The 14,819-nt window shown below is 42.6% G+C and overlaps 1 protein-coding gene across 1 annotated transcript; it reads right to left on the minus strand.

The window, feature by feature from the left end:
- Positions 1–16: 16 nt before the first annotated feature.
- Positions 17–11,973, minus strand: arhgap22a (Rho GTPase activating protein 22a). Its single transcript, XM_030070084.1, has 10 exons — positions 11,846–11,973; positions 7,923–8,119; positions 6,669–6,756; positions 3,416–3,544; positions 2,909–3,119; positions 2,657–2,789; positions 2,474–2,547; positions 1,948–2,069; positions 790–1,828; positions 17–669 (listed from the first exon to the last, which is right to left on the minus strand). The coding sequence occupies exons 1-10, from the start codon at positions 11,877–11,879 to the stop codon at positions 450–452; spliced, it is 2,247 nt and encodes a 748-aa protein (XP_029925944.1). The 5' UTR covers positions 11,880–11,973; the 3' UTR covers positions 17–449.
- Positions 11,974–14,819: the final 2,846 nt, after the last annotated feature.

Raw genomic sequence — 14,819 nt, forward strand, 5'->3', positions numbered from 1 at the left:
GTCTCACAATGTTGTCCTTTTTATTCTCAAGTTGACATTTCTTGCAAGCATGTGACTTCAAATGGGAAAATGAACAGTGATTTGAACTAGAGTAAAGTATGGGGTGAACATACCTCATATTTAGCATAAATAAGGCTTTTCCTGGTCTCTTACATAAGGAAACAGTCAAAACAAAATCTGCCACATGGTTTATGATGTTAATAGTAAGAGATTTTATGGAATGGTTAAAGGTGTGACAATGAGAGCTGCTTGGTCCAGAGGAGATCTAGTTTGGCACCGGCACTGGTCAGTATAGGCACTAGGTGGCCATGCCAGAGAGGACACAGAAGCAAGTAGTACTGCACTAGAGGTATTTGGTCTTCAAAGCTTTGGGGCTGGCTGGTCCTCCTTCCAGTAATCGAATTCCCCAGTCTCCTCTGATGGACCAGATGAAGGCAGGTCGGTCTGGTCTAGTCGGTCCGTGCTGTCCCTGTGGTTAGATCTCCCAGGGTTTTGAAGAACTCCTCCATTTCCTTCTGGAGGAGAACATTCCGGTTCTCTGCGTCTTGATGAGCCCTTTCTGAGTTCCTTAGTCGGATCTCCAGCATCTGGAACTTTTTCTTCTCCTGGTCCAGTTCCTCCTCAAGGCGGCTTACTCGAGACTGATACTTAGAACAGGACTCCTCCAACCTGAAAGAAGATAGAGGGAAGAGATAAGTATCTGTATGAACTAATAACTCTGATGTTGTCATGTTGTTCTCTGATTTTGATTGATCAATAGATGAGCAATGACAAGAGATTAGTTCTTACTTGCAGATACAGGTTTCATAGCTCATCCTCTGTATCTTCAGCTCCTGCTTGAGCTCAGTCACCAGGTTGGTATCATCCCCAGGTTCAGTCTCGCTGCCGGTGCCAGCGCTGTTCGCACTGTGATCCAGAGCATTGATACTGTCTGTTGCCTCTGTGGGTTTGTCTTGACCCTGCTCTGACACCATCTCTTGATCATTTCCTTCTGGGTCAGCCAATGAAATCTCAAAGGAGGTCCAGATGGAGGCATCAGCGGGTAAGCTCAGGCTTGAGGGGGCAACTGTAACGTTGTCATAGGCAGACAGTCTGTGGGATTGGAGGAGGGCTCTGTGAGAAAGTAATGCATTTGTTGAAGAGTGAGAGGGGTCTTCAGTAGAATCTCTGTGGGAGTCCTTGAGTGTAAGAGAAGTCTCCTTAAGAGAGAGGGTTGACTCTTTAAGAGACAGAGTAGAGTCTTTCAGTCTTTCTCCAGAAGAGGTGGTGCGCCGGTGAGCTCGCAGAGATGACAGGCCGTTCATCAGCCAATTGCTCCCACCAGCTGTGGACACATCCCCTGCCGACCCCCCCATTTTTCCCCTTGTCCCCCCAGACCCTGCTCCACCCTTGAAGGAGCACCTCCAGGAGGGTAGGGCTTTGGATTGTTTACTGGGACTAAGTGCTGCTCCACTTCCAGCTTTCCCCTCACTTTTCCCTTCCATTTTTCCATCCACCTTCCCCTCTGTCTTTGCCTTACCCCTCCCTTCAGTCTGGCTATCCTCACCCTTCTCTGGTGCACTATGGGGACTTGGTTCAAACTGCTTACTCTCTGTAAGGGGTGTGTTTGATTGCAGGTCCTCTTCAGGAGGTTTGGAGCAGGATCCTGAGGAGAGACATTGTTGGGGAGCAGCATCTTCTTGTGAGACCCATTCTACCTTGCAGCGTTGGCCAGGGCTCTGCGGTAGCTGTGTGGCAGTCTTGGTCTCTGTTTCAGGCTCCTCCCGCTGGTAGAGGCGGGCGTGTTCACTGATCAGCACGGTCATTAAGTGTTGTACATGAGAGCTTCCTGTTTAACAAGACAAAGAGGGAGAAATATTATGATATTGCTCAATACATTTTACAAAAATGTTCATATTGGATGAGTTGTGTGATGTAACAGATAAATGATTTAACATGATCCTATACCCTCCATCATGGTGACTGGATCCTCCACTCTGGGCCGAAGGATATTAGGTCCGAACACAGTTGCTAGGTTCTGAACACTCATCTTATTCTCATTGGAGTGGGACTGCACTTCATCCAGAAACCTGACCCGACAGAGAAAAAATAATTTGACTGCTAAAGAGAAATCCACTTCTGGATAAGATCTTCAGTGCTGAACTCACTCTCTAAAATAATTACAAACCCTTCAATCTCTTTCACTCTGTGGAAATCAAACTCTCATGACAAAGACAAGTGAGTCATGATTGTGGCATGGTGTAGGTGGACTGGCTGATATGAACAGAAATGCAGAAAGCAGAAGAGACAAGTAATGGACTCGTGCTCAATCACTGATGTCACGCCCCCTGATGACAGCAGGGATGTAGGTGTAAGACAAGCTATTTATTTCTCCATTATGACAGGGCGGTAAATTCTCAATCATCAAAACATAATGGGAAATGAAACTGACAGTAAATCCCTTGAGATTTATATTAGCTAACTGCTTACTTACTTGCAGATGTATTTAAGGAGGTTGTAGTTGACCTGAGGAAGGGCTTTCACCTGCTTGCCAAGCTCTACGATACCCTTGAAAAAGAAGAAGCCACATGTTTCAGTTTCAGCTGACAATTTTGCAAAATCATCCCATAAACTGATAGGTATTGATGGTGGGAGAAAAATACAGAGACTCGCTTGCCATTTCCTTGTCCTTTAACAGTAGCTGAGCACAAGAGAGGAACTGTGTATATTTGGAGAAAGGAATTACAGGCTCGGGCAGCTCCCGTATGTAAAGCTTTAGCAGTGATGCCACTGTGTGGACATCTGTGGTACTGTAACACAAGGAAAACAGCATTAGAAATTCAGCTAGCATTATAGAATTCAAGCCAGCGGACAATGTGGAAAATTGTGTGACACATGCAGCAAATGCCCAAATATATCACTGCCTCACCTGTCCAACACCGGCTTCTCACCACGATCAAATGCATCCTGCAGCTCTCGAACGTGATTGGTCTGCCCCGGGGCCCTGAATAGCCCCTCTTCCTCAAGCCCCCGCTGACGAATGAAACACACACACTGTTCCACCAGCACAGGGACCGGTCGCTGGGGGCCACATTGGTTTTCACACAGCATGGTCTCCTCCAGGTGCTGCCCAAAGACACCTGTAACCACACAACACACAGCCTCATGTGTCATGTATCTCCCTCACTACTGTCAATAAAATGATTAAATAAAAATAATTACATTACCAAAGGTGAGTTGAGTGCCTATCCTCCTTTAAAAATGTTTCAGTGACTGTATGCAAAATCTCCTCTATGCATTTTTATGGCTGCATCATTCATTTATTTAGTTAATTACAGCACACAGATGATTGTGAATAGATGTACTTGAATTAAAAGACATGCATTTTTGTGCATATGTGTGTGCATATGTGTGTGCCAAACTCTGAGGTTCTTACCCCCTCCGAGTGGGGCCCATATAGCTCTGCGTATGGCTCTGACCCACTCCTCCATGTCACTCTGGGAGCTGGCCATTAGCAGGAAAGACTCATGGCTGATACCTGTTCGATCCTTTTCTCCACTTCCCCCTGAAATCACAACTGCATTAATTGCAAACTGTGGATCAATGGGAGAAAATGTCAGCAGAAATTATTAATACATGCAAAATCAAAATGCTGTAAATATGCAGAATGATACATGAAATTAATACTGCTTTTGATAATTACTGCATTGATCACATGAACTGCTACCATCTTCTAGCAAGTGACTCTACCCCAAAAACGTGACTATTTTTGATAACCTCATTAGCTCCAGAACCCCTGTCAGGTACAAAGAGAGAGATGGTCGGTTCTGCCTCTGCCCCCTCCGGGTGCACACAGCTTGATACCGCCCGCTCTGACATTTCAGTCTAGCTTTGATTACACATTTACGTGACTTTGTAATCACTTGCTTTTGAAGAGGTGCAAGCAGCAACTTATTTTCAGATGGAGCTAAAAGCATCAAAGCTGCTATTCCTGAAATGTTGTTACATTTGTGCCAATGGAAACCACATTTCAAAAGAGATTCCAAATGCACTAGATGTTGTAAGTAGAGACACTTTGCTATGTATGTAGGAGTACCTGCATTCATTACTAAGTCCCGCGCTGCGGTGCATAGTGTATGGTTGTGTGTGAGAGAAATGACCCAGAAAGGCCGGTGGTCCCTGTGGACACCAGCAACTGCACCATGCTTCTCACTCAACTGCTTCTCTTTCTACCCAAAACCTTTTTCTGCCTCTCTTTTCATTGTTATTCCACTAACACTCTCTCTCAGCTGACACATTCTACACCTTAAACATGCATACACACAGTATACAGTTCATTCACACACCTATACCTATAGTGGAGTGTATTCTTTCTACAAATCTATAAAAATGTGCAGACCCGCTGATGATGCAGCGTGTTCCAGTTTCTACTATGCAGCCCCACCCATGATCACCAAGTAACCATGCAAAGTTGTGCATAGTGATCCCCACCCAAAATTGCCAAATGGGAATCAGTAGTCAGACTGACTGACATTCATATTGTGTACTATGACTGGATATTGTGTGTTGATGAACAAAGGTCATTAGGCAGCATTTTCCTCCTGCTGTGTGTATGTGAGTATTCATGTGTATGTGTATGTCTGTGGATCTCAGTAATGAGCAGCATGCACTTTAACTGGCATATACGACAAATTCCCCAAAGCAGAAACAGTGATGGGTGCAGAGAGACAAGCAACATGCCTACATTGTCAGCCACAGTGCAATTATTAAGGTTGTTTCTCTGCACATATGAGCCAAGAGCTGGAGGCTTGTTTCTGCAGGGCTACTAATACAGTATGTTTATTCATGGACTGTTTCTATCAGTGGCATATTCCATTCTGAGCTGCCTTTCACTTCAGCTACTGTGAGGGTCAAATTATACACCAAGATCCTGTCAATTCTGACCACAGTGATAAAAAGATAAACTTCACCAGGTTATGGAAAAGTGCTCAACAAAAACACAACTGATAGAACTGATACTTGTATTTTGTGTGTGTGTGTGTCTGTATTTGCATAAGTGCAAAGTGTCTGATATGCATCTTAACCACACAAAATAATCATAGCAAGGCAGTGTGCACAAATCCATATCAGTGCTATAGCAAACTATTTGACAGCACAGTCTGCGTTCCAAGGTACTGAGTGCTAAAACATATTGACAATATATCCACCTCTTCAATAATTTAAGACGTGAAAGATGTACTGTACTTACTGCTGGTATTAATGGAGACCTCGCCCTCAGGATAAACCACAGGGCTTTTGGTGAACCTGCAGCAGCCATGGCCCATGTTGGCTCTATGGCGGGGAGTAAAAAAGGGCTACAACTTAGCTGTGCCAGCTATCCACAAGCCTTACAGGGGAACGGGTGCTTGCAGGTGAATCTGTGCCAAGGTGACACAAGACGCCATTCCGCAATGTAGAGCCAAAGGGAGACATTACCATCACAGCCACTAACTATGTGTGCGGTACCACATCCATCTTCCAACAATGTAGTCTATGTCAGATAAAAAAAAATATCCAAGTCCAGTCTCTTCCTTTTACTCTTTCTTTCTTCCTTCCTTCCTTCCTCTTCTGCTTGTTTTCTTCCGAGCAAGCCCAGTCAGTGTGCATACTGTACACTGCTCTGACTAAAATCATACCAACCCCACGCTGTCAACAGCAGGAATGAATAAAGCCATTGTTGAGCTCTCAGACACATGGCCATGGCCATCACATCCTCTCTGCCGCACTTCATATTATGTGCATGTGTTGCAGTCTGTGAGACCCACAGACATCAGTTCACTCTCTCTTTGACTTTATCGCACAGACAATCTGATTATCTGTGTGTACAGTATGATTACCACATCAAAGACACACAGAGACACTCATACATCAAACCCTATATCAGATCAGTGGTTAATGGTTAAAGTGTCTACACAGATATTAGAAGGTTTGTGGTTTCGTCAGCCATAAAATCATACTAAAACTCGTGTGTCGAGTGTGACACTCACAATACTTTAGCCTGAGTCCAAATTGATGGTGTAGTTTTTATGACTGAAATGGAGAAGAAGGATCAAGTAAAAATACGAAGAAATTTATTTGGAAGCCATATATAAATTAAATCAGATCAAGATAGAATCCAAGCCGTCTAAGGTGATAGTTTTGGTGACCTACATACTGTAAAAAATTAAGTGTAAATATGTTTAAAAAAAAAAAAAAAGCAAAATTATGCAGATTATGCCATTAGTATCAAGAAAATGACACTTGATTCAAGAAAATTGTATAAGCAAGTTGATTAGAATTGGAGAGAAGCAGGATCATCTCATCAGTTATCGTTGGTAGATCATTTGACTTCTTTTAAAAAAAAACAAGAAGAAGATTTTAACTGTACGATGAGACTAAATTACTCATTCAGATGGATTTTGCAGTGTGTCTATTTAGCCTATCGTCCAGATAATAATGTCTTGTGAGTCATCCGTATTTAGCTGACCACAGAAATATAGTCAGGACAACTGGGTTTTATACGTTTTGGTGGCAAACAATATTAGATGTAATATCTTTATCATGTCTTAGGCTCTGGCCCAGCTTCACTTGAACAAGGTTTACTTACTAACTTAATGTGCACCACAGGGAGGCATCAGGTTATACCATTTATTGTCACCATGCCAACTCACCTGGAACTATTTCAAAAAGGTGGCGACCAGGCTCGTCCTGATTGGCAGGCAGCTCATTGACCTGACTGCCCTGGAGAGGAATACAACCCTGCAGACGACAGGTGAGGAAATGGTGGGGACAGACAGACAGTTAGATAGACGGGCAGGCAGGCAGGTGGGAGGAAAACATTGGTACCCATGTACAGTATTCAAGGGCCAAACAAGAAATCAATTAGTGGCTCTGGGATGGGATGTGTACTGCATGTTGAACGTTATAGACTCCTGAGTGTGCTGGTGCTCTGGGCATCGGTCCAGAAGAGGGAAGTAATGATGTGATGGCGCGAGATGAGGCATGACTCAGGGAAACATTTCTCCATTTATTTACCCCTCTGCCATTTTCTCATCTACTTGCATTTCTGAGCCCCCCCTTCCGGCATAGATAGGGTCAAAGGTCACCTGCTAAGTGCTCTGACTGTGAATACAGCAGGACCAGAGGACATCTGGTTACCACATTAACCATCAGACGGACAGTTTGGCAGGGCAACAACAACAGACTAGAACTACAATGCACAGTGTGTAGATGCCTTAATGGAGGATAATCTGTATTTAAAGGTGCACAATACAATACTGAGGTTTGACTGAAGTGAGCTCTGTTTAGACTCAACTGACAAGAAATTTGGAATAAGGGCATAATGGTGAATCTGGCTGACTACCAAAACAATGTAGGCAAAGCCATCATATTTCACGCTTATTCCATTTTTTTTCTGTCCACATGATCCTCACTTCAATTGACCCTCTGTGATTTTGCAAAGCACACCTTTAAAAAAAAAAAAAAATAATAATATAATTTCTTATTCCTTATTCAATACGCCATGTACTGGGCAAATTTCCAGACTGACAGCAAAAATACAAAGCCAAGGTCATGTCACAATAAATATTGGGCTTTAAACATTGTAGTGATGCAGTCCTGAATAGTGTTTATTTGAGGGCAACGTGAACAGTTATTTTGTCACCTTCATTCAAAAGAATAAATGAGCTATTTTCAGAAGAGCACAGAGAGGTTAGACTAGCTCTAAGGCACAAAATCAGTCAAAGAATTTTTGAAGCATTAAACATGAAGTATGTAGCCAAATTAATCCAAACAGACAACATACAACAGTGCAGGTTCCCAGGGCAACAGGTGACATCAAAGATCTGTTTTCCTGTCTTACATTGTCTTGTCTGATTTTTTTTTTTTTTTTTTTTTTTTACTCCTGGGTAAAATATGAGTATCACCTGTGCCTTTGTTTCATCCTGGTCCTTGTAGAAATACAGAGCCTCGGTGCGCAGGACAAACCAGCGCAGCTGCCAGTTCTTCATGATGCTCCGCTGTCTCTTTAGCCAGCCGGCCTTCAGTGCCCTCTCTTGGTCCAGAGGAGAGCACGGCCTGGAAACCCGAGACAGCTCTCCCAGCACCATGCTCTTGGACCGGGCTGGTTGGACACACACACACACACACACACACACACACACACACACACACACACACACACGTTATACACACAGAAAGAAAAGAAGAAAAGAGAAGTCAAGCAAAAGCACAGAATTATAGAAATTAGAGTGACAGTGAAAGACAGAGAGAGGGAACAGCACAGAGAGAGAGTACATATTATTTTAGGATTTTCTCTCTTTGTTCTCCTCCTGTGACTCTACAAATTCACCCAGAGAGCATCCAAAATCATTATTCATAGAAGTCTCCCTTGGGCAGAGCTAAGCCCACAGCCCCAACCATGCATCCAGATTTCCTCTTAAACTACTAGACCCATCAACTGAGGCATGGCCTCCACTTAGCAGCATAGAAATCCCATTTTCAATTGCAATCAATTTACTCCCAAACATTTTATCATTTGTTTCAGACATCATTAACTAGGGGAGATATTTCCCATCATACTGCTCTAAACAAAGAAGAGTTTTGCTTTGGATCAGTTTGCACATCAAGCATAACAGGCTGATTAAAAGCATGGATTATGTATTTGCATCTGTATGCTAATGTATAGAGGAAGCAAAGCGACACACCATAAAGCCAGAGAAGGAGGGAGAGAGAGAGAGAGAGAGAGAGAGAGAGAGAGAGGGAGAGAGAGTGAGAGACAGAGACAGAGAGAGAGAAATCAATGACTTCTTTTTTCCTGTTAATTGCATCTCGCTTTCTGCTGAGGACAGCAGGGGTAGGGAGTGGGGCCTGGCCTCCATCTCTTTTTCTATTTCTCTCTCCTGTTTCCTCTCCCTTCCTCTCATATCAGCCTGTCCTGTCTGGCCACCTCATTTTATTTCTCCCTTTTCTGCGTGTCCTTCATTTGCAGAGTCATGATTGCTGGGAAGGGAGAAGAGAATATGTGCTGCAGTCATTAACAAGACTGTATGCTGAGAGCCGAATCAGGCAGAGCAAGGTCTATAAATATAACGGACACGGCCTGGCCATATCTTTAAAACAGGCAGGAAATCTCAGAGAGGAACTGGTTTTTATGCTGCTGTCAGCGTCCCAACACAAGTGTGCACAGATTATTCTCGGTCATTCATTGTAATAATTCAAGTGGCATTTACGGCAAATGCTTTTTATTTGGGGAGGGAACCATGTTACATAATATGCATTGCTTTACATAAAAAATGTAGATACTTCTATCCACTGACATGCCAGATTATTAATTACTAATAATGATAGACTCTGGGTGATTGTCATTTTTTTCAAGGGGTAGATATTTTATATCAAATGAAATGAACAATTATTCCAAATTATATAGATATTATTTAAAAGTGTTGTTCTCACAAACATATTACTGGTCATTCTTACGAGCATTTCAACTATATCGTTGGTCATAATAATAAGTCTGATTTGATATCATTCGTTATGAAGGTATGCTGCACCATCAGCCCATTTGGCCACACAGAACCGCTACTTTTTTGGATAATGTATCATCTATGATTAATTTAGTCTGGAGGAAATTATAAAATTACATTAATATTTTAGTGTTCTTCATGGTGCTGCTGTAACTTTCTTCTTCTTGTAATGTGCTCTAAAATTATCACATCCTGCTAAATTAAATTGCTCATTACCACTTGCCTCAGAGTCCCTACATTTATATTCATTCAAATGAAGGAGAATGGAGAGATGCCTCAGCCACAACACCTGCTGTGACTTAACTCTGTACTTACTGTGTATATGTTTACTCTGAATTTTACCGTGACATCCTGACTCAGTGTCATTACACTCACAGCACTTCCCCGCTTTAAGATTCTGGTCTGGTCTATACAAGCTTCTGTGGACAAAGCTCGCTCTCTGATGCTGTCTGTATTTCCTTTGAGTGATGGTGTATAAAAGGGTCAGAGTGGAGCGGAGCTGGGAATCTAATCAAAGGAGAATACCATTATAGCAGATGAGAGATGGCAAGCACACAGACGTGGCAAGCACACTGAAGTGGCTGCTGAACTCGCCAACTGTGTGCGTGAAGGGGAAGAACAGATACTTTCCCCTCCTATCATTTTTTATGGATGTACTTTCACTGCTAAAGTAGGAGAGTAGGACGACAACTTCCAGGCAAAACACCAACACACTCACTCACACTCTCACTCACACATACACGGACACACGCGCACACACACACACTCTCAAATACACTCAAATGCACTATGGGTTCAACTGATATGAGTTTCTGGAAGGTGATATTGACACTACAATGTTTGGTTTGCAGTTGCTGATAGAAAATCTCTAATATCACCAAATATGGCAACTTTCATGCCAAAAAAATTGAATACATTGCAAGGACACAGTGTTATTCCCAGATTTTTTGTCATTGGCAGAGTAGGAAAACCTCAAGAACAGCATTTAGACCAAAAGACACTAAAATTCCCCGCTGAATCCCATATACTACCCCACAAAACAAATGAAAAAAATCTGCCTGTGGGATGAGATAATCCCACTTGTTTCCAGTGGTGATCAAATTGTCTCCAGAGTTTTCTTGAATCAAATTTTCTTGACACTAGTGGGCTGTTCCAACATATTTATACCTCTTCCCAGAAAGAGTCCTATAACAAGTGAAACTGCATTGGAAACAAGTGGGGATTTCTCATCTCACTAGCAGATTTTTTCACTTCTTTCAAGAAAAAATGACATTCTAACACTCTTGTGTGGCTAAATTACTCATTAAGATGGCGATTTTTGCAGTACAATCACATTCCTTTAAGATGCGTAGCCCCTTTTTAAGGCAGGATGAAGCAGGTTTTAGTCCAGCATCCTAGGACCCTCCCAACATCAGCCATGGAGACTCCCTCCATTCCTCTAATGGACAATTAAAACCCCACCAAACCACCAAGCCATCTGACACAGCACATCCCATCAGTCCAGCAACCATCCACTGTGAAGAGTGTTTATTCTTTGTATGATGATTATCTCAGTGCAGAGTTGGTCTTGTGATTTACAGCTTCCATATTCATCGCAACACAGTCATGTGAGAGGCATGTATGTAATGTTCATGTTACTGAGGGACTTTACCCTTTGATAGAGGAACTATTTTTTACAGCCATCTGTTGTAATTATAGTATAGAGTAGTGAGCTCGGAAATCCTGCTTCCACCTCTCATCCAGTCCATCACCTGCTCAGAACCACCCTACCAGACCGATAATGAACCATGAGCAAATAGAGATGCACTAAAACCAGGGTGTATGTCATCATGTCTGCACATTTTCAAGTTTGCCATCTTTCCGGGAGCCATTGTGTAATTGCAACCCACAGTGTCTCCATTTGGATTAAATCTCCTAGGAATGAGGAGTGTGTAATCAAGGGACCTTAGGTATTACATCATCCTGTAGTAGAGCCTGTAAAGCCTCATTGAACACTGGATACGCCGGATAATGCCCATCCTCAGCACTTCCGATCGCGCAAGTAAACTCAGTTCATTGCAAATAAACAAATACCACTGGGACACGGGTTGACGCTTGGTGATTTTGACACTGTAGCACCTTTTTGATGTCATTATCCATAAAAGCCTCGGCAAGAATACTATCTACTGTTACACTATCACAAAGAGAGCAGGACAGACATACTGTAGAGCTCTGCAGAGACAGAGAGTGAGAGGAAGACAGACAGGCTACAGAAAGGACAGAAAGAAAAAAGAGATAATAGAGAATGAGAGTGATAAGGAAAGGGGAGGAGGGACTGTGCTTACCCCGGCGTGCCTGTTTTATCTTGGGGCTCAGCATGGTTACCGTTGCTGTGCTGCTCCCTCTCACAGAGCCATGTCTGCATCCCTCAGTTCACACACTACTCTGTTCCTCACACACACACACACACACTGCCTCTCGCTGCTGCCTCGCCCTGCTACTCCTCATCCTCTTCAAGCATCTCTCTCCCTTGCTCCTTGTTTTTGCACTTGTACTCGGGCTGATTTCATACACACACACACTCACACGTTAACACACACTCCCTTGCTCCCCTCCCTCTGCTCTTCCCTTCTTTTCCTCTCCCTCTCTCCCTCCCTCTCCCTCGCTCTCTCTGTCCCACTGGCCCAGTGTGCTGCTGTTCTCACATACCTAGAGCCCTGCCCACTCCCTCTCTCTCCCTCTCTCCTCCACTATCTGTCTCCCTGCTTTCTGCTGCACACTCTCACTATCAATTTGTCACTGTCTATAAATATGTCTGGCTGTATGTCCTCTGTCTTGTCACCCATTGCTTTGCAACATCTATTCCTCTATCAGCTCCACACCATCTTCCCATTCACTCTATTGTCACTCTCAGTCTTTGCATAAATATTGATTATGTTCCTTTCTATAGCTTTAGTGTCATTTCAGATCAATACATGATCTTTAGAAATGTAAATAAATGACTTATGTAGAGAAAGCAACCATGCCATGTCAGTAAACCATCACCGATATATAGTGAACTATGTGAAATGCCAAATTTCATTATTGGGATTTTTTTTTTTTTTTTTTTTTTTTAACAGGTTGTATGACCTGTATGAACCATATAGTCTTACAGACTGAGTGGAAATATTGCACTATACAGTCACAGCTGTATCTCCAGGGTGACAGCTATAGGACTGTGTGATGTAATTGCTCCTATTGCCTGGTGGGGTTGGAGCAAATGTGATAGAGCTGATAAACCTTGCGGTTAAACTGACCAAGATTCAAAAAAATGCTAGTCAGGACGAGCTGACTGCGCTGTCTAATGGAAACACTAACCTACTCTCCAGCACTCACACATACTGAATGTACATATTGAGGGCTTTTTTTTTTCAAATTACAGAATATTACATCATACCTTTATCCCACTCACACCTCAACAGGTGCCAAACAAGACCACCATACCTGAATCTTTGCTGCACTTCACTGGTTACCTGTCACTTATATGACTGATTTCAAGTTTTCACCGAGCAAGGTCTTTTACACATGAAAGCTTAGTTTAGTTTAAATTTAGTGCTTGGCTACATTTAAGACCTTTCAACCTCACATGAAACAAAGCACAGCACAGAGCCTCAGGAAAAGCTATTCTTGGCTGTTCCTCATTTTATACCTAAAAAAAATTGATCAAGCATTCACCAAAGGAGCCTTTACACTGTGCAATAGCCTGTCACATTTCACATTTCTGGATACCAAAGTCCAGTGCCTGCATTTAAATCACCCTTGAAGACACATTTTTTGTAGGAGATTGTAATTTGTTTTTAACTGAATTCTTGTCTTTAAAGGTTGTGTTGTTGCCCTTACTGCTTGATCTGTGCTTTGTTTCTCTCAGTTTATAAAGCACTTTGTGAACATGATTATGATTCCACTGATAATGATATAAGCAATGTAATGATTTGCACTCTCATTATATTACATTACATTACAGGTTGTATTAAACATTCATGCTATTTCTAACAGACACATGGACATGGTACATGACCACATAAATAGGATCCCGAGAGTATAAACTGGTAAAGTATCCTCAAATGAGCTGATGACAAGCCACAAAAAAGGGACATTAGACAACTTACAATGTAAATCCCAAGAAGAGATTAAAATTGAGCTTTACCTGTTAATATCTTTGATGTGTCTCTAGTATGAGGAGCCCTGAATGATTTCATAGCTGTGTATCCATCTGCGCAGTGTATCCTTCTGAGCTGGGGCCATTTCTAGAGCGGTAGCACACAGACGCATAGACACACACACAGTCAACACAATCGTAATACTGAAAGCTCAGTTACATAGTTAATTGATGACTGCTGAGAAAGAATCAAATGATGACATTCACATACCCAAAGAGAAGGGGCTAGTGTAGAGGCCATTATTAACATGCTAATGACAGCAAGTCTGGGGAATGCTGATGTAAACAGGCCCTGTAAAAGGAAGCTATGTCAGGAAAGAAAGACAGTCATGCGGGTATTACTTGCCTTGTCATCTCAGATGGGCAGACCAGACGACTCATTGTCCTGAGCCATTCTCTGTGTCCTCTACAAGAAACAGACACATCACACATTCTCCAGCGGGTGCTGTGATCAGTGTTGCCGTATTAGGAGTAATTCATGCCTGTGTGATGCTCTTGTGTTCTTTCGTTCTACAGACCTTTCAGTCTGACTCTCACTCAGGAAGTGAGCTGCCCTGACGGAGAAGTGAAATCTGCTGACCTCCAAATATAAACATTGTGTTTCCCCATTAAATATATTACTGTACACTTACCATACTCGTGCCAAGGTAAAATACAATAATCTGGGCTTCAGTGATTTGCCTATGTAAAGCAACAGGGAAGGTCCCAACCTCTGGTTGTGCACCCATAAAAGCTTTAATCTCGGCCTGCTGCTCTAGACATTCAAGCTATGCAATGAGATGCACTGTATCTGCTTGTTGCTTTTGGTCAGTTACAGGTATCAGTGATACTAAAATATCTAGAACACTCTAACGCAGAGAGAAAAACACACCATGGAAACCTAAAGATTACAGAGAAAATATTTGTAGGAAAATGTGAAATAGACACGTAGCAGCTGTTTAAATCCCATATCATTGATCCAAGGACAGGGAAATAAAAGCTGTGTTACTTTACAAGCCCCTTTAACCTGAACAATGGCTCCCATCATCTTAACCACTCCGTATGTAGAGGAGGCAGTAGAGGACACATTAAATCATATCGTATGACACAATGAACAAGGCACTCACATACAGTCTGGTCAC

The sequence above is a fragment of the Myripristis murdjan genome, chromosome 15, assembly GCF_902150065.1.
Source record: "Myripristis murdjan chromosome 15, fMyrMur1.1, whole genome shotgun sequence".
Taxonomy (NCBI): domain Eukaryota; kingdom Metazoa; phylum Chordata; class Actinopteri; order Holocentriformes; family Holocentridae; genus Myripristis; species Myripristis murdjan.